This window comes from Phaseolus vulgaris, chromosome 7 (genome assembly GCF_051622355.1).
Source record: "Phaseolus vulgaris cultivar YP4 chromosome 7, ASM5162235v1, whole genome shotgun sequence".
NCBI classification, from domain to species: Eukaryota; Viridiplantae; Streptophyta; class Magnoliopsida; order Fabales; family Fabaceae; genus Phaseolus; species Phaseolus vulgaris.
Genome location: NC_143504.1, coordinates 51,459,324 through 51,480,543, shown reverse-complemented (window position 1 = coordinate 51,480,543; position 21,220 = coordinate 51,459,324). Strand labels below are relative to the sequence as shown.

At 30.1% G+C, this 21,220-nt stretch overlaps 2 protein-coding genes across 14 annotated transcripts; both read right to left on the bottom strand.

Annotated features, from left to right (window-relative positions):
• Positions 1–2,307, bottom strand: LOC150025981 (uncharacterized). 2 transcript variants are annotated; one of them, XM_090304713.1, is made up of 3 exons: positions 2,138–2,307; positions 1,653–1,719; positions 1–433 (listed from the first exon to the last, which is right to left on the bottom strand). In XM_090304713.1, exons 1-3 carry the CDS (start codon positions 2,195–2,197, stop codon positions 192–194), a joined length of 369 nt encoding a protein of 122 aa, XP_090160839.1. In that variant the 5' UTR covers positions 2,198–2,307; the 3' UTR covers positions 1–191. The 2 variants fall into 2 exon arrangements, with proteins under 2 accessions (XP_090160839.1, XP_090160840.1); XM_090304714.1 differs by having other exon boundaries at positions 1–415.
• A 4,897-nt stretch (positions 2,308–7,204) lies between these two features.
• On the bottom strand, positions 7,205–13,061 carry LOC137829819 (cyclin-H1-1). Of its 12 annotated transcripts, none has more exons than XR_016523180.1 (14): positions 12,875–13,061; positions 11,807–11,992; positions 11,560–11,610; positions 11,052–11,130; positions 10,769–10,887; positions 10,573–10,646; positions 10,073–10,193; positions 9,919–9,987; positions 9,683–9,728; positions 8,690–8,767; positions 8,110–8,168; positions 7,853–7,937; positions 7,623–7,711; positions 7,205–7,521 (listed from the first exon to the last, which is right to left on the bottom strand). XR_016523180.1 is itself a non-coding variant. In XM_090304705.1 (14 exons), exons 2-14 carry the CDS (start codon positions 11,864–11,866, stop codon positions 7,440–7,442), a joined length of 1,008 nt encoding a protein of 335 aa, XP_090160831.1. In that variant the 5' UTR covers positions 11,867–11,992; positions 12,875–13,061; the 3' UTR covers positions 7,205–7,439. The 12 variants fall into 12 exon arrangements, 8 of the variants coding, with proteins under 8 accessions (XP_090160831.1, XP_090160836.1, XP_090160832.1 ...); XM_090304705.1 differs by having other exon boundaries at positions 9,683–9,724; XM_090304710.1 differs by having other exon boundaries at positions 9,683–9,724; positions 10,132–10,193; positions 12,875–13,010.
• Positions 13,062–21,220: the final 8,159 nt, after the last annotated feature.

Here is a 21,220-nt window from a genome sequence, read left to right as displayed (position 1 = left end):
TCCATCAAGCCTTCACAGAATTAGATATTATCCCTCCAGTATTCTTTTATACATGATACTCTCAATTTTCCAAATCATAGGTTAGTTTACGGAGCCTGTACTCAGTTTATCGAGAGCCGCACAGCCACTAAGAACATTAGATAAAAATGAAGCAAAATCAACCCTTATCTAAAAGAAGTAAACAAAATGGATCAATTCATTTGATTAATTACAGCTTCCACAAAACCCCACCCATCATCAGCATCAGGTCCCACCCAATATCCATATATAACTATTTCAGTGCCATAATCTACATCCAAATTATATGAATAAGCTTCATGTAGAAATCTTGTGCATGACATCAAGCAGCGATGACAGCTTCCTTTCAAGGATAGTGCGTTTTTATTTGAACTGCTAGATCCAATAATTTTTTGAGCTGCAAATATAGTATACACTGTCATATTAAAATGAATATTTGAGTACACAAACATAATAAAATTATTCAAAAACACTCCCAAAAGAAATTATCATATAACTTTCAAAAGTTGGCTATTTTTGTTTTAAGTTGAAGTTGAAGCTATCACAGGTATGTATGATAGACACAAATGGTCATGTGGGTGTATGTGTTGTGGCTAACATTTACCCAATATGATAAAATTATTCAGATTCCAATTTCCCATTCTAATTTCTCATATTCATCACAGCATCTCGCCATGGACGTTTCTGATAAACATATAAAATCCTAGCGGATGGGGGTGGCAGGCAGAGGATTACATTGACCTATAAGAGTAAATTAACACCGCAAAGACTGGACTCATAATTATGAAATCTGAAATAAATTCCTGTCCAAGGAAGCCAAGACATGAGCAATATTACTACACAATTAAAATTCTACAACAAAAAAAAAATAGACAAAATTATGTACCAGAATGCTGCTTATCAAACTTCAATTTTGTATATTTCACAGAATCTAACTACAGCTAAACCATGTATATACAATACGCAGGTTTAAAAATCCAATATGTCTGTTTGTCCTTTACTTCGTCTTTTAAGAGTGAGGAAGAATGTCAGAATCAGATAGGTCACCTTTTAATTCACAAAACTTGGCATATTTTTTACCCTCTTATTTTATAAATCTTCTTCCCCACAGATGATCCACCTCCACAAACTGGAAATTTATAATACCTTCCAGACATTTCTTTTCAGTTCACATCTAAAAGTATGCGACTAAGATGCAGATTCAAAACTCTAATCCAATCTAACCATAAAATGGCTGTAGTAATTCCACCCAAAAAGCGAATATCTCACTCCCACTAAGCCAGCATGACTCAGCAAAAGGATTACACAGTTTGCAAGTTCAAAGCAGACATATTAAATAACTAATTATGCAACCTTCCAATTTAACATTCGGCCAATTACTACAGCAAAAACTGAAAGATCCTGGCAGTGAGTTTAAGGTAATAAATAACCACTAAGCGACCATGAGAAAGATGGAGTTATACAGCGAAGACAGGAAGACCCCATCGCCAAACTCTGGTGTGTAAAGAAATTCAAATCAAACTACCAAAGTTATCAAACATTGTAAAGTAAAATATAGTGAACAGTTCTGTCGATCGATCAAGCTACTAACGGAAAAGCACACGGTTATTAAGCGAGAGGTTGAAAAGAAAAACCTGCAGGAATTGTTGCTTTGCATAAAAGTGTATCCAGAGCAAAATTTAATTGATGTCGATGCACACCCTGATAGTAAGTAATCAAAAGTAACGACATTTCATTCAGCGTGAATATACAAAGAGAGAAGAGAAACTTAGTTCCAGCATCTAATTAGAAAAAACAGCATCACAGAGACAAAGCAAGTTGCGCGGCATAGAGTTGTCAGGCAAGTAAAATTGTCAAGTTTATGCACAATATCATTCAGAATTATAAATTGAACTGTTCATCCATTTTGAGATTTAATTAGCGTCAGTAGACGGAAATGAAAAGGAAAAGAATGAGAAAAAAGTAAGATAAAATTCAGTTGTAGAAGAAACGAACGACAGTGTGTGGTTTGGTACATTGTGGAACGAAAATGGGTTTTGCGCAAAAGATACTTTAACGAAAATTGAGAAAGCTAGGGTTATTTTATGTTATGTTGGAAGACGAAAAGGTGAAGAATTGCCTTGTTGAGTGGTGAAGCGCGCAAAGGAAGGGTGAAGGTGGAGGAGGCTAAGCACGCCATTTTGATTTTGAAGGCTTCCACTTCGGACCCTGCGGGAACATTCGCCAACTACCATTCGCTCAGGAGAGAACAATCCATTCTCATTAGGACAGCCCAATCTTTCTTTTCATTGTGGGCTTGGCCTGATAGATAACACTCCTATTAGCCAAATTCTCCCTTCATATTCATTCTTGATTTCCATACTTTTTTCTTCATTTTTAAGTGATGTTAATTGTTTGTAGTGATTGATGATGAACATTAGTGATTGAGATAAATTTTGTGGTGTTTTTATGGTTGTATTTTCTTTCAGCTATTTTTTTTTTATTCTTTTAGAAGTCACAAAACCAAAAAAAAAAACTACCAAGGTGCAAAAATGGAGTATCAAACTCTAAAAAACAATTATCTTTGCATTGAGGAATGTCGGATACAACAAATCTTCTTGTCAACCTTCTCACACACGCTCAAATTATGGAACTGCTCTCTCAAACATTGTGGTTGGAGAAGATTGAAAGTGTTGCGGCTAGAGAAGAATGCAAGTATTGTGACTGGAATTGGAGGTATGAGAGTGCAATTGAGGTTATCTAAAAATGTGAGATTATACTTCATTTAGGGGTTTTTTTACCATCATGGGGTATATTTTTTTTGCTTTTTACCAAAATGGGTCCGTTTAAAAAAAATTACAAATTTGGGCAAGTCGTGCCAATTTAGCACGACTTCATATGCACAACTCGTCCCAATTTGACACGACTCTGCCATGTCATATTGAAGTGTCATGTCATACTGAAGTCGTGCCAACTTGACACGACTTCTGCCACGTCATAATTTTTTTTATTTTTTTTAAATTTTATTGTTTATATATTGGGTAGTAAGTTAAGTAATGTTAAAAATTAATTTGATGCATAATTTTCTAAGAGTGTTAGTTTTAAGGAACAAAAAATTGGATAATCGTGTATGGATTATGTTTGACGGTAATGTAATACAATAACTTGATTATTTGATTAATTAAAAAATGAAGAAAATTGTTATTGAATTTGGAAATAAATACATAAATGAAAATTTATTGTATTTGAAAAATAAATAAAGAATTATTGTTTTGAATTTGCAAAATAAATAGCTTGAGAATGAATGATTTTACAAAACACGTAATAATGAGAAAAAATTAATTAGAATTAAACAAATTAGTAAGATTCATTACAAGATATAAAATAAAAATATAAAGTTGATCTAGAAGTAAATTATTTATGGGAAGACGTGCTACAATGTGGTCTTCGTATTTGTCGTCGAGGTTTTCGTGGAGGGTGATGATCAATATATCAAATTAATTTTTAACATTACATAACTTACTACCCAATATATAAACAATAAAATTTTAAAAAATAAAATAAAAATATGACGTGGCAGAAGTCGTGTCAAGTTGGCACGACTTCAGTATGACATGGCAGAATCGTGTCAAATTGGGACGAGTTATGCATATGAAGTCGTGCCAAATTTGCATGACTTGCCCCAAATTTGTAATTTTTTTTAAACGGACCCCATTTTAGTAAAAAACAAAAAAAAAAATAGCCCCATGATGTCAAAAACCCTCATTTAGGATTATTTAAAAATTTAAAAAGGTTAAAATTGACTTTTCACCATTAATATGGAGGTGAGGGGAAGGTATAGAGGTGAAGGCAGAATTTGCCCTCCAATTTAGGACTATGCGATTGCAACCCATAGTGTATGTGAAAATACCAAACTACCCCTCTTTTATATTTATATTTAGCCTACAATTTTTTTTCTTTTCCCCATCTCTTCTTCTTTCGTCTTCGCTCCACCTCCCTTCCACTACTCTTTAATTTTTGTCCTCCTTCGTTCGTGGGTGGGTGAGAATCCTATTTGAACTGCATTGGTCACCATCGCTAACGACTACAGTGCACCATTACACTTGTTAAAGAGGTAAGTGTTTATGGGTTTATTTTTGTTGGTTTTGTGTTATATCATTTTCTAACAAAAATATATTCTTGAATGCACAATCCAAAATGTGTGTATATAGTGTGTATATATACTATGGATTGTACATTTCAAAGTGTATTTTCATATTTAGAACACATTACAGAATATATAATAAAAAATGTATATATACTCTGCATTGTGCATTCCATAATGTATTTTTGGATCCATAATATAATTATTAATTTGAAAAGAAGTATTCATTGTTTATTATTATTATTGGTTGAGATATGGCCAGGACCAGAGTTGGATCATCATCATAAGCGCAAGTTAGTGTCGGTCAATAGAAGGGATATAGAATAAGTTTATATTGACCACATGGCTTGTAGAATGTGGGAGGATGAGGATGAAGAGGAACTAAAGTTGGTCTCCTATGGACGTAAGTTAAGTAAGTTTGGAATCTCTCATTCTCAAATTGAGGCTACGATGCTTAATACCAGGTTGTTGCAATTGTGCAATGTTGGTTATGAGATCGTTGATAAATTTCATACCAACCTTTGTTGAAAGATGGCATTATCACACCAACAATTTCCACCTCCCATGTTGATGAGATGACCATTACTCTAGATGATGTGCCTGCACTGTTGCATCTCCCAATTGTGGGACAGTTTTGTTCGTATTTGACGTTACATTTCACATTAATGTCATCGTTGTTGGTTTAGCTGCTTGGAGTAGATTTTGATAATGTCGCAATAGAGTTGAGGTAGTTTCGTGGTGCTCACATCTGATTAAGTTGGTTGCACGAGGTGTACGAAGATTGCATCGTACACCACATATAGGAGTTCGTCACTCACGCTTATTTGTTGCATCTAGTTACGTGCACAATTTTTACTAATAAAAGTGTTACATTGTTTAACATGTTGTACTTGTCGCTATTTATGAATTTGAGGATATGTGGCAGGTATGCATGTGGAGTTTACACACTCAGTCATATGTATGACCAACTTGGTGATGCTTAACAAAGCAATTAAAAGGTCATGTCATGTTGTTAAGGTAAATAATATACATAAATTGAACAATTTAGATTTATTTTCAATTAAATATATAAATAATATTCGGTTCATTTGGATCAAGTGTAGAAATATGAACACTACCTAGAAATGGGAATCGGTGTATCGCTCTCACATATCAAGAGCTTCTCCTCCCTTGGGCGTGCCATTATGTCATCAGACGCCACATATGTACAGTTGTCATTGTGAGGGTCTAGATCAATGATTTTACCCATGTTGTGATGCTTTCATCCTAGTCAGACATTTAAGACATGGTCATTTTCTCAAGATATATCTAGTTTGGGATGTGTTCACAACGTCATTTGCCAAAGTGTGTTATGCGTCAATTTGGCATGAGTAGACAATTCCTCAACCTCCCCTACCTTTTGAAGGAGGTGGTTATTGTCATTGATGATCGAATGTTGCACTTTGTCGACCATCTTGTTACTAGTGTGATACTATTTCACATCCCTCAGCATGTGCAGCCAAATACATGCACTGGTTCAGATTAGTGTCACACTCATATATACTTTCTTGGGCAAACAAAGATTGATTATAAGTATTGTATCGTCGTTCCAGTAGGAATATGTTTGTCCAATAAGTTATTTTCATTACTACGTTACTATAGTTTCTTTTTTAGTTTTCAGATGTCTAATATAATTTCATTTAATGCAAGATATATTCAAGAGGATCATGCACGCATAATCGACTGTGGACATATGACAAAAAGTACTCTAACATGATACAAAACCAGCAAATCATTGTAGTTAGCCTATGTAAAAAATCTAAAAATATCAAATTATTTTAAAAAAATCTAAAAGTAATGTAATCCATAATGTATAATCTGAAATACAAAATATATATTCCAAAATACACAATTCAGAAAATATTATGAACTGTGCATTATTAAATACATTTTTTTATTCTGGATTTTACATCTCATTATATAATTTTTAAACGGTAAAAATGAATTTTCAGAATATATGAAAGTGGCATTTTAGACTATGGGGGTCCAAAACGCAACTCCCCTATTATAATTCAATGTCTCCCTCTATAATAATTTGATGTCTTCCTCTATATCATGTTTTCTTCTAGCACATCCATCTTAGATTAGAAAAATCTAAATTCTACGTGATTCAGATTTCTAATTGAAAATATACGTATAATTTAAAATATGCTTACAAATTTAAAATTCTATTTCGTAATCCAAAAATATATAGGTTGTAACATTTCCGAAATCAGAAATGCATTCCACATTTTTTTATATAATCTAAAATATATTTTGAATATATCCAGATTATGTATCCCGAAAATTTATTTCAAATTAGATATGCATTATAAATTATTCAATTCAAAATATGTTTAAATTATACAATTTTAAATATATTCCATGAATCATTCAAGAAGTATCGAAGTGTCGAAAGAAAATGCCCTATTATAAAATAGCATGGTTAGGGTAGGTTATTTTCTTCTCAATTTCCTTTTTTTCTCTTTTTATCCCGCTTCTGCATTTTTCCTTTTTTTCAACAATATTCCTTACGGGATTAAATTTAAAAACATTATTTTGAATTTAAATAAATGTTTTATATATTGTAATGTATCAAATAATTCCAAAAACAAATTGTGAAACTGTAAAAACTTTGGGATGGGAGTTTTTGCAAATTGGAAAACTACTTTCTTCAATTTGAAAGCACACAGATAGAGTCACTGAAACTGTTCTATTGGTACATTAAAAAGGTGAACTAATGCTAGACAAATTCAATATAAAAATGAGTATTTCATTTGAAAATAAGAAACATTCATGTAATTTTGTCAGATCTAATGGACAGTTTTACATAAATAAAACAAAATTAAAGACAAGAGAATAGATAGACAAGGGTTTTCAAAATTGTAGGAATTGCATAGAAGGTGTAAAGTAAAGCAATTAATCAATTAAAAAATGTCAGTTTTGATGAAATAAACCAATTGTTAACAAATTATTGATTCACAAACACTTAAGAAATAGAGAAGTTGGGGGTGGGGTTCATCAGGGAAGAAAGACAAAAGAACATAGGCGAGGGGAAAATATGTGTACTTCCACAGCCATACTGTTGAGTAAAATGTCAAGCACAAAATATGAATGTCAATTGAGGGGCATAAAGTGAAGCAACAAAATTAGACTCACTAGTAAGCAGGCAGGAGTTTTCAAAAGGCTCCTTGCCCTCAAACGCTCTTGCATGTAGGGTCAGGTAACGTTAGACAAAAAGAAACTGAAAAATTCCAATCCATTTGAAATGAATATAACGCTAGACAAGAGATGGCATATTTTGTGCTTCACTTGAGCTCCGTTTGGACTTGTGCTTTGATTTCTTTTCCCGCTTCTTGCCCCTGTAAACAAAGCCAAAGTTATTAATACAGAACAAAAGGTTTTTTCTTTTCGGTGGATTTGTAGGCCGGCATGTAATTCAATATAAGGTTGAAGGAAGTACTCGTCGTGAGAGCTATGACCCCAACAAGACTTCAGTTTTCGGTTGATATGCTTCAATTCCTTCTCAGACGGAATTTTGTATTTTTTAACCTGCATACATATCCAATGCCACAATGGTCCACATGTAAAACAGAAGAAAAACCACAATTGCTGCCTAATACAAAATGTTTATTCGGAATTTCACATCAGTAGTTCAGTTTAATCACAAATATCAGAATAAGAAACAATTACACAAGAATCAATTGCATGCAGTGATTCATCAAGCTCGGCCATTGTATGCATGGAATTCTGACGGGAAAGAATGCTCCCAAGATAACTGCAATTAAGTGTCGGCATAAAGACATAAAGAGTGAATATATACCACAATAACACATCTCAGGCAGGCCATTTTGTTACATGACTTTGTAACAGATAATAAAAGGGAAAAGAACAGGGGGAAGGTTCAGAATAAATTATCGGAAATAAACATGTGAAGCAATTATTTGTACCTATCGAAGTCAACGACTTTGTGCAGTGCATTTGAGTTACCCAGAGCAGCCAAGGCCAACTGCATCAGAAGAACCAAACAGGTAGGGTTAGATTTTGATGTAAAATGGTTTAAAACAAAGCTGAAGTAGAATATTGATCTAGATTGACTAGAAAATGTTTAGTTGCAAATCAGTAATTGAGAGGTATAGCTTAGGTTTTTTGTTTTGCTGATGATATGGAAAACCTGGCAAGCATATTTCTAATTTTGAAACAATCAACTGATATTAAAGAATAATGATAACGGTGAATCAATATATGTGAAGTGATTAATGGGTGACTAATCTTTCTTAAATTTAGTTCATTAATTTTCACTAGCCTGGGTTGTAATTTGTGACATGATTACTTGATTTTGGATAGTACACTGACCTAAATTAATTACAAAACATGCAATTTTTTTATTTGAAATCCTTGCTAAAGGCAAAAGAGAACAAGGAAAACTTGTGTTGTGGCTGCTGTCAGTAACAAAAACACTGCTAAAGGGACTCTCTCTCTCTCTCTATTTGTCTATATATATAGATAGGGAGATTATTTTTAGAATACCTGCCCAGGAGGAAATAAAAGTGGTGCATCTGTAAGCATCATTTTATCAACTTCCAACCTTGCTGTCTCTTGCAAAGTCTATATAACATCAACAAAAAATTATCAAATGCCAGTGAACATGCCCAAATAAAAAAGATGCATGAAGTTTTTATACCTAGGGAAGTACATCGGTTAAACACATACAAAAAACATTGCTCCGGAAGAGAAGGGGATATAGGAGCCCATCAATACACACATATTGGAAGTTCATCACGAAAGAATCAGATGTGAGAATGGCCCACGTTGACCTCTTCACACCTTTCATTTCATATGTTCCGAGTGTATAGAAAGAAATTGCCCCAATAACTTTTGTTTTTATGGTCCTTTATACTCAATATTTTGCTAAATGCCAATTAAAAATAAAGCAATATATTTACATTTCAAGTAGAACAATGATGGATGGAGACCATTTAACTGCAAGCTATGCAGTTCCCAAACATAAATTATTTAAATTCATTATGTTTTAGAATAAATTTTAGTTATAGAAAACGAATGACTGGGTATATTAAAAAAATATTCTGGTACAAAATAATCTAGTGCTTAAATTTTAGAGATATTTGAGAAAAGAAAGCAAAATTATGCTTGTTTACAATCATAAAAGACAGTTCTAAAAATAGACAATTATTACTACAAAGCTATTAAAAATGCCTACTAACTAATTTTCAATCAAATTTTAGATTCTTTTCAGCTTCTTACTATTTTGAAAAGTTGAAGTACATGCATGAAAATCTTAGTAGTGATTTATTTGAAAATAGTTACTTTTATGAAAAGAGCAAGTAGCAAACAGCCCCAATTACCACCAATTGTCACAGAAATGGGGGGTGGGAGCGAATGTTACAAGACAGTCTACAAATAAATAAAAAGCAAAAAGAGTTCCATCTACTCACAGTCACAACAATGTGCTCAGCAAGATATCAATCAATTTCGTTGGACAATAGGAATATAAGTAAGTACCTTGAGCATTTGAAGCTGATCATCACCAGCATTGCAAAATTCCTGTCTATGCCGATAGATATTATTTTTAGCATAAAATAAAATCACTAAAAAAACACAGTTTATATCAGCCAAGTCATGAAATTACTAACCCAGAAAAAGAGTAACTGTGATATTTATTAACTTTCTGAGATGCAAAAATAATTTAATAAATTTAACATTTTAAAAAAAAATCCACTCAGGCCAACCAGACAAACCTCCATATCATTTATAAAACCTTCAACTGAGCGATATGGTGCGTAAACAATTAGATCAAATTCCAAACTCTGCAAAACAAGGATTTCATGTCAAAGATGAACAAAAACAAAAAATGAGAAATAGATCATTTTCTTATTTGGGGCCTATCCATGCCTGATAAACTATCATCTCATTATTGAGAATCATTTGATGATCCTGTGAGATCCCCTTACCAAGCTCCTCAGCTGACACATGATTTTCTTCTATCTTACAAGCAGCATATATGCAGGTCAACCTGAGAAAAATTCAGTCTGATACACTGAAAACTAACAAGTAAAACAGAAAGATTGAAAAAATATATATAAATAACCATACAATCCATCAAACTTATGACAGCTAAACAGGTGATCACTCAAACCAAACCATACAAAATAAGGAATTAGATCAAAAGGATAAAAATATTAACCAAAAGAAAAACTAATGATCAATCCACAGAAAGTATGTGGCGCACCAGGTGCAATCATCCAACCAATATCAACATCTAAAAATAAATAAAGTAACAAAGTCCCTATAATTATGAATTTAAATTCCATCGTAATATTGTCAAAAGTACAAGTGTGATCTTCATCTTTAGACTAGAGGTTCTCATAAGACTGACTGAAAGCAAATCTTACATAATATGTTTTGGTTGATGTTCCATCACCGACCATTGTAGATAGAATCTTTTAAAATAGATGAGGGCTGTTGCCTGTATATTCCAAACTAATTAAAAAAATGATAATAGAAAACAGTGTTGCCCTAATCAACTCATCACAGACTGCTTTACAAATCACAATTACATTTAAAATATCTGGAGGATGGCTTGCATACCTGGATTTTATGAGGGAAGCGAAAATTGTTACATACTTCTTGTAGCTTGTTTTCATAAAATACCCGTATGCATTGTTCTTCTTCAATACTAAGAGGTTTTGTCCGAGAATGCTTCTCACCTAACGAGAAATACTACCCATGTGAACAGTAGAAAATAGAAACTCACACAGACAATCAGGGGGAACCAAAACATAATGAAACACTTTGAAAACAATTATTAAAAGACACATTATTGTCTACATATTGAGATAAAAGTGAATCAAATTTGTGGAAAAGACATTACCAGTGTCTTTTGCAGTCATCTGGGGTTCAGGATATGACAATGAACCATCAACATCTACTTCCATTAGAGTTGCACCATACTTGTTTAAGAGATTAATAGTCATCAGCAGCCAAATAACAAACTTTTATAAAATATTATACAGTCGTTTATATGGAGCTTATTTAAATTTATGACTCCCACAGGCTCTTTTTAGGTTGTCCAGAAATTTCTTGGTGTACCATATCAAAATAAACCCTTCAAATAACTTATTCCAGCAGTTTATCGTCAAATTTATGGCATATGTTCTAATGTGACAAGAGCTTCTTAAATAAATCAAGTTGTGCACCCAAACCCACCAACCCAATTTCTGTCTACAAGTTATAAGGAGAAAACAGCACCCAAAAGGCCACATTGTTCACAAAAATATGCAACAACAAATACTATAAGGTTGTATGGTCCTAAAGCTTGCTGGTTAAAACTTGCACTAGTTTATGAAGATAATTATAAGGCAAGGGAAAAGTCTGTATACCTTCTCTAGAATTTGTTTGGCTCTCTGATTAGCTGCTTTATATTTCTCAACCTAAAATCAAAATAGATATAAGAAAAATGAAACAGTAAACTGTACAAATAATATAACATAAAATAGATTTTCTATTTCCCCTCCCCTAAAACTCCCTCTTGCACAGAAAAATTATGTCAGCCTCATTTGAGGTAGCAAAAGTGATTATGAATCTTGATTTTAAATGAATAGCAAAGGCAGAAGCGAAGAAAATTACCAGCTGTTGAGGGGAGAAAATCCACTTCACTCGATGAGTAGAGGTCATAAAATCAGCCATGGAGAATCAGAGCCCTAACTGAACTGCTTTTATTGTTTGATTCACAAATAAAAAAGGACAAGCACAGATTAAGGCCGAGGTTCTCCAAGCTGAGGTCGTCAGATAGCAATGTCCGTGATGAGGAACCTTTAGAAATCAACATTATCAAACATAGGAAATTTAATCGGTAAGTATTGTTGAATACCTAAAACCAAAACTAAAACTAATAAAAGAAATAACCATATATGTTTTTCTTTTAGAATGACATATTACAACTACAATGAAGGACTCTGTGGCCATTAAAGTATTAAAAGAAAGGTTTTCAACTGATTCTGAGATTTTTAACCATATAAGGGGTAAGTTAAAACAAAGGTATTAGGGGTAAGTTAAGACAAAGGTATAAAGTTATAAAACTAAACAAGATGATGAGGAATTTAGGTCACTATTACAGGATTTTGTATTAAAATGCACTAAAAAATACAGTTGTTCCGGCCTCCCACAAAGCATCAAGTGTGTAGGAAAATACAAAATAATTCAGCAATTGCGAATTATACATTACTCTCGGTTAACTAGTATTCCAGTGTCAGAGTGAATAACAATAACACATGGTACGACACACGAATATTAGACAATCTTCTTGAATTTAAGGATAAGATATCTGGATGGATAGTTATAAAAATCTATACATATATGCAAACTATTGGCAAAGAAAGAGACAATAAATCATCTTTTACGATTTTATTTCTGTAAACCCTACTGTTGAAGCAATGTCATAGCAGACTTTGGGTCAGGGTAGAAGATACCAAATCAATGAAAATAGCTCTAAGAATTCATATATGCATTCGAGCCCTAACATTGAAAAGAGAAAACGAAAAGGGGCAAGTGCGAAAATAGTGACAAAGCCGCAGTAGTCCAAAAATTGGAGAGTAACAGGCAATATAACAAAATCAACAGAAGACTAGCAGAAAGATTTGAATTATAAAGATTAAAAAAAGTAAGATAACTGAAGTGAGAAGAAAAGTGATTTACAGGGGCAGACGAACAGCGAAGAAGAAAGGGTATTGAAGAGATTGTACAGTGGCGGTGGTGGTGGTGGTGAGAAAGATTTGGGGGAAGAGGCGCAAATGGAGGATGATTATGTTTTTTTGTATTTGGCTTATTCTTTAACCAGCAAAAACACAGCCATCAATGTGTATTTAAAAAAAAAAGTAACTATGTATAAAAAGTATACAATATCTTAACATATATACATTTTATGTAACATATGTTAACTATGTAATCTTTAGTGTGAACTTTTAATTTTTTTTTCTCATAATTGTATTTTTTTTCTTTTTTCACTCTATTTGTGTGATAAATTATATTTGTTAAATCCATGGGATCATTGAAAAGTACATCACAAACTATTGACTATATTTAACTTTCATAAATTTTTACAATGTTATTTTACTAACTTCATAACTATGACAGTGATTATGTACCCACTGGTAATAATTAAATGTAGCCCTCTTAGTCTTGGTAACAACTTCTTTTATTTTTTGTAAATAACTTTATTTATAATGTGATTTTAATTATCTGAAATTTGTATCCTTTTATTTATTATAACAAAGTGACACTAATTATAAAAATTATTTAATTATAATTCACTTAGTGTGGTCTAGATTAAGCATTATAATCCATTCATAGATTCACAGGTTAAGAATAATATTATCTTCTGAATTGGGTGGAAAGAGAGCACCAAGTAGGCTGCTTCTTCTTGCACCTCCATGCACACATTCTTCACACCTCATATTAAACTTATAAAAGCAAATGCATCTTATTTTTTATGTTATTTATTTTTAATTATGTATAATTAGATATAATTTAGATAGTTTATTATTATAATTTAAATAAATGTTTAGTAATTTTAAATAATTATTTATTTATTTTTTAAAATTGTGTATTTAATTATTTATAATTGATTATAATTCAGATAATGAAAATATTTAATTAGTTTAAGTTATTAATTAAAAATATAAACAAATATTAATAATAAAATTAAAAAACAAAAAAACCAAAATATATTGAAAAACAAAGACACATTGAAAAATTAAAAATATATGTAAAAAGTGCTTCCAAACAGTTAAAAAATAAAACAAAAAGTATGCACAAGTTAGAAAAAAAAATATTGAAAGTTGTTTATGTAACAATTAATTATTTTTATATTTTTTTATAATTTAGCCCAAAAAAAGTTACTCAAACTTGTAAATTTCCCTAATATATATTCGTGTGTGATGCTGTCTCAAGTCATTGTAATTATTTTCCGTTTTGGAATGTGGTAAGGTTGCAGTTTTCCTTTGTCGTTATGCTTCATCTTTCATGGGATGATGCACTTCGGTTCTTTTGCTTATATTAGCTTTTTGCATTTTTTTTTTTACCTGTTGGACTTGTGACAGCTGCATATTCTGGTTATTCGTGTTGCTCCCTTAACCATTTCTACGCATGTAAACTTAGGTATTTGCATTTGTGGGGTGGTTATTCATGCTCCAATCACATTTATGAAACTTGTTTTATATACAAGATTGTCTTTTGTCTAGGTTGAGGACTTCAGTTCTACTGGTATCTCAAACAATGGGTGAAATTGTATTTTGGTGCATGTCTTTTTGGACGTAAGTGTTGGTGCATGTATAGAGAATATATCTCTTCATATTTTTTACTATGTTATCATTGGACGATGGTCATGATCCTTTTCATCATGATTCACTATTTCTTTCATACTGCATGTTGTGTACCCTTTTTACCTCTTCTTCCTCTCTAGAAAAAACTAATAAAGGAGCTGAACATTTCACATTTCAAATTTTACATTTATCAAGTAGCTCATATTATTATTATGCATTGTGAAAGTAATATTTCCTATACTTTTTTGGTTTTAGTTATACATGCTGCTCATATTTTAATGCTTTTAGTTTAATTGTATTATTGGTCAATTTTATTGTGTTTTGCGTGCCAATTCTGATGCAATTCTGATCCTTTAGTGCTTTTTTCAATGATAAATTTTGAACTATGTGTTTTTATTTTTATACAACAGGTAATTGTGATTTTGGATAAATTTGAGTTTTTTTTTTCTTTAGTCTCATTCTTTTTTACACATGTAATAGATATTTTTTATGCACTATCATCAGTACATTATGCGGTTTTAAATAAGATAAATTATTTATCCCTAATGGTAAACTCTAAACTTTTATATTATTTGTAAAAAATCAATTTTAATTTTTTTAAAATGTTTAAATAATCTAAATGAATCATAATCTCACATTTTAAAATAATATCATATTGTATCTCATACTTTCATACCTTCCTTAAAGTCATATATCTCTCTTTCATTCACAACATCTCTATTATTTTTCAACCATGACATTTGAGAAACAGTTTCATCATTTAATATGTTTTAATTTACTTCATAAAGTAAATTCACATTTACCTGAATGCTTAGGTCTCTTGTAATTAGAAGTTTTTTCCAAACATAGCATAAATTCTATCAAGAAAATAACTACTTGTAATGGTTTCATGAAGTGGACTATTATTATAAATTGTGAATCTTCAAAACCAAAAGTTTATTTTACAATGTGAAAATATTATTTTTTAGTTTTATATTCTATTTTTTCACCTCGTTTATTTTGTTCTAGGTTTTGTGGCTTTTGAATTATACAATAAACGAATAAAAACACGGTCACCACAAATAAAAATATCATAAAATTTAAATTTACTTCAATCATCAACGTTCACCACAAAAAACCACCACCATTTGAAAAAGAAGGAGAACACACCACACTCTTCATCATACTCAAAAGGGTATCTTTAAAATTAAAAAAATATGAAGATGTTGGGGGTAGGTATGGAGTTCTAAGAAGAATTTGTCTTCAAATAATGCATATTTTTGCATTCAAGGTTTTTTAAAAAGAGAGAAAGATACAAAATGAGGTTTTTTGAGAAAAAAAAAAGTGACTAAGAGAGAACTTGAAAAGAAAAAAGAGTAACAAATGTATCATGCAAATCTTTACAAATAAACTAGCTTGAATTAGAAGTTTTATTTTATGTACCTAAATATCCATATTGTGTCGTTGTCCACCTCATCTAATGTACCTACACACTATCCATTATATAAATTTAAAGCTAAAATGATATTTTAAACATTCATACCCCAAAAGTACAACCATACACATTAATTTAATAAAAAAATATACCTTTCATAACAGTTTAAGAATCTTTTAAAAAGTAAAAGTCTACCAACGACTAATAAGTAAAAAAAAACATTATCATCTAATAACAAATCATTATTCATAAATTTTTTATTTTAATAATACCATCAATGAAGATAAACTGTTTTATATTAAAAAAAAAATTGTAAAAGTTTCTAAGAACATATATTACAATTATTAAAGCACCTTTTTCAATGATTTATTCCTGTAATATATTTTCGTTTTGATCCTTAAGGAAATTCAAGTCATTGAATAAAATTATTTTGTTCTCATTTCATTTTAATCATTGCAAAATACTCTTTTTTGTTTTCATCTTTTAATATATATAGATATCCACTTTTAGATCATGTCCTTTTTTCCAAAAAGACTAACTCAATCAATAAAATACTATTGGGACTTAAAAAAACAAGAGACAAGAGACTTTGAAGGAATACGAAATGATAACTTCAATAAGTCAAATTTGATTTTGTAATGAAAAATACTAACTTTAGGTCCTACAGGGTTTAAAGGGAATAACAATTCTAATACTTTTACTATTTTTGAGTTAGGATATTTGGAACTAAATTACAACAAAATTGAGCCTCTTATAAGGCTTTGTGGGAAAAGGGTAAATCAATCAAATACCCTTATTCTTTTTGCGTTTTTGTCTATCACTGATAATTTCACCTATAAAGCAATATGTTTATCGCATTTGACGATAAAAATGCTTACATAAAATAAAAAAATATTATTTGTACGGGTCGGATGACCGAGTCAAGCGACATTCACAATATGACAAATGCAAATATTTGTAATTAAAGTTGAATGAGTTAAAGATACACTCCCAAAATATCAGGGAACTACTTCTGATAACCACTACACACGTTTTGGTGAACTGATTATCTGACTCACACAAGTAAAGGCTCAAGTCAACCTATAAATAAAACTTTTGAAAAAAAAAAATTATACGTTTTTCATATTGTATACCAATAGATAAATATTACCTAAGTTTTGTCATCAATATATATTTCAATCAATCAATTTATTAAGAGAAACTTAATAAAGTTATGTTTTACACGTGTAAGAGCAGTTTCATGTTCAATGAATAGTTTGTCACGGGGAAGTGGACATAAAAGTGCAAATAAACGTGAAGGAATCAAAATACTGTGACGTGGTCCTTACGACCAGATCAACGTTCCATTCCACTAATCGCAATTAAATAGCTATCTTAACGGTAGATAGATATAGTTGTATTTTGGAAGATGTAGTTTTGAGATTATTTTCCCTTCATTTTTGTGATGAGAAAAAAATAGAGTAATTGAGTAGATAATGAAGCAGCAATGTAGCTTTCCGTGAAGGTGGTAAGTAAAATGGTGATGCAGTATGTTTAATGACTCCGTGAATGTCTCCAGCTAAAAGGTGTGGTGTTCATCATGTTCATCAGTCTTTTTTCTTTGACATTTTTTCTATCATATTTTTTTTCCATAATGCAAATGTTATTTTATTTTTCATTTTAAAACTCCTTTTTTTTATTTTTTTTATCAATTAACTTATTTTTATTGTTGATAAACAAATTATTTGAGAAAGTTGGGCTAGAGATCTCACTTAAAGTTAAATTATATATATATATATATATAAATGAAATACACAAATCAAAATCACCTTTAATATACTAAAATATGTATATAAATGAAAGATAACTTTTATTTTAAAATTCAACCCAAACACAGAAGCTAGTTAACATGGTGAGTAATAAATATAAAAAACAATATAGATGTATTATTGATGCAATTTTTTTAATAAAAAATGTATTAATATGTTGAACGAGGGTTTTTATACAAAAAAAGTGACTAAAATATAATTGCGTTTTATTCATTAAAAACTAGATAAGATTGAACTTTAACCTCTCGTCAATGTTTTAGGTTTTAGTTTAGTCTTTTTAAATTTTAGAAAATAATTTGAACACGTAATTCTATTAGAACAATTTGATTTTTTATTAGTTATCTCACTAATTTGGTTAATTTATTTCTAGTTGTACTATTTATGTTTGAGGAAGATTAAGGAATTCTTCGAAGTTAAATTTTCAAAGAGAATTTCAGTTAGATTTCACAAAATCCAGAGAAACTGAATTTGAATATTCGTTGTTTTATTTGGATATGATAATTTGAATTTATTAAATTTTCATACTTTTTTTGGATAAAGTATTTTAATTACTTTAAATAAAAATAAAATATATATTTTAATATTAAAAAAATTGAAAAATAATTTAGCGATTTTTTATATTTATCTATTGATGCTGTAGAGATTATTTGGTTAAATAAAATATATATTTTAATATTAAAAAAATAATATATAATTTATCGATTTTTATATTTATCTATTGATGCTGTAGAGAATATTTGGTAGAGATTTTTTTAGATAAAACTTTGTAAGAAAAAAATAGTTAATGTTGAACACGAGTTAAGATTATTTTTTTTTATTAATGTTGGGTACAATTATTTTAATTAATATCTATGAATGTTATTTTTTAGTCACATTTAAATAATATCAGTAAACTTTTACAAGTTCTTCATATTTCAATTGAAAACACATACGAATGAATATTTAAATATCATTTTATTATACAAAATATATTTAAAAATAAAATAATATCAATCATCGAATTATCAACGTCATCTTCTATGTACTGTAATAGTTAGAAAATACACATGTATGAGGAGACATTAAGGAAAAAAAATATTAATGAAGAATCATGATACTGACATTAATACATATTGTTAGAACTAAATTTAAAATTAAGCTTTTGATGAAAAACTATAATTTATATAACCCTTAATTTACCATGTTAATTATCAGAACTTAAAGTGGAAACATATCTAAATTTGCAAGATTTCACAATGATTAGAGAGAAAAGAAAGTTGGCCTCAACACATACTCTTCTTTTGAGAGAACATTTAATAATCTCTGTTTTTTATTGACAATGGGTTGTGAGAATAGGGATGAATGTAGTGTGATATGAGAAACTAATTTCTTTATAGAGAGATGAGATTGTCATTTGATATTTCTATTTACCTATTTGTAAAATAGTAGTAATAGTATGGTCATTTAATCACCACATGTAACTCTGTGGATGTCAGGGCCAGAATAATATTGGTTCACGTCGATACACAATTGTTGTCTTGTCTGTAGCTACCTAATTCTTTGAGTTCTTCCTTCTTCGTGTTTGCGTTCGTTTGCGATTGCACTCTGACGCTCAAGTCAGTGCTAGTGTTTAGTTTAGTCTCTCAGAATATCATAAAACGTACCTTTCCCCTTTTCAGAAGTTCCTTTTATAGGTTGACTTGGGTTTTGGCTCGTGTGGGTCAAGTAACCGATTCCTAAAGACATGCGTAGTGGTCCTTAGGTCATGTGTATAGTGGCTTCCTAATATTAAGAAAGTATTTCTCGAAGTGTCTCTGACTTATTAAAGGTCTCATAACCTTTTAAGATACATAACTACCAACAATAATTTAATAATGATAACTATTAATTTGACACAACAATAACAATGTGTTATTAATATCTTTGATATATAATTATTTATATACAAGACCAATTTGGATTAAGGATCTAATAAAGCTTTAACAAGAGAATATATTCTATTTCAAATTCACTAACTAAGATTATCTAAAGTAGATTATTTTTCCTAACCTCTTCTTCTTAGTGAAGCTTTCAATTCACACAAGAGATCACTCAACACTTCGAAACTCAAATAGACAAATTAGTCTTATAAGAACAATATCAATTCTCCAACTAGTGTGAGTTGTGATTAAATTGCGAAAGAGAAACAAGAATGAATGTAAAGAAAGTAAGGATAAAACTTGGGAAATTTCACCAAAATGGTGCATTTTTTTTCATATTTACGTAAATAGGCAAAAACAGAAAAAATTACAGAAATAGGCAATTTTTAGTCAAAGTTGTCAATAGTGTAGGTAACATCAATTAAATTTATTAATCCACTCACTTTTTATTTTTTAATTAAAGTTTCTAACTGGATTAAATAAAATTGGATATTGAATTAACAATTTATCTCATTTTTTTGTTTGATTGACAATTTATAAAGTTGTGAATTTAATCGACAACCATCATCCATATTTTACTATATTTTTTTCAAGATTAAGATCATAGCGTCAATCAACCATCTTCTAAGGTATAGTGCTTAATGAAATATAAGTATTTAGAAATACAGACTTAAGAATACAAGAACTATAATTAACAAAATGATAAACAATAAAACTAAAAAGGAACCATGGAATTCTTAAAAAAAAAACAAGAAAATTCTGAACAGAAAGTATCTCTACTTCTAACGGTCTAATAAACTGAAAACTATAAAATTGAGAACAGAAAATAGAGCATGATTGAGATTAAAATTGAAATTGAGATAAACCAAAATTTAAAGGAATTAAATGCGTAAGTTGAATCATAAAAACAAAAATTAAAGGTAATGCAAGAAAGAGTAGAAAATTCATACAAGAATTGTGAAACATCAAACTAACCATGGTAAAGTCATCTTGAAGGCAAAAAATTCAAATATGAATTACTTATTTAAAGAAGAAGACACATAACCAATTAATTTATATATTAGAAAAAATAATTCTTAATAAAAATTGAACAACATAAGAATTTAAGAAAAAAAAAACAACTTGAAGAGTAAACACTGATGGTTCTAACTTCAAGAAATTAATTTGTTCCATTATGTATAAGAACATAAATTGTAAATTCCATAAAAGAAAAGCAGAAGAAAATAGAATTTAGAAGATTGAAGAAAAAATACGAGAAAATTGAGAACAACGAAGAACTACAATAAACAGAAACTGAAAATTTCACAAACTGTAAAAATAGAAAACTAAAAGCTGCAGTGACTGAATGTATTGTGTGTCTTCAACTATTCCATATTTATAATGTTTCTAAATCATCAACTACAAACGAATGGGTCTAAGCTAAAATCAAAATATCCATAAAAAATCTATATTACAAAGAAATTGTATATTAGACAACCTCTTTTAACTTGATTCTCTATCAGCTATACACAACAACTATGAATGAACTCCATAAATCACATTCCAAGTATCTAAACTGAAACTCTAACAATAAGGAATTCAATGAAAAAAGGAATCAGTCA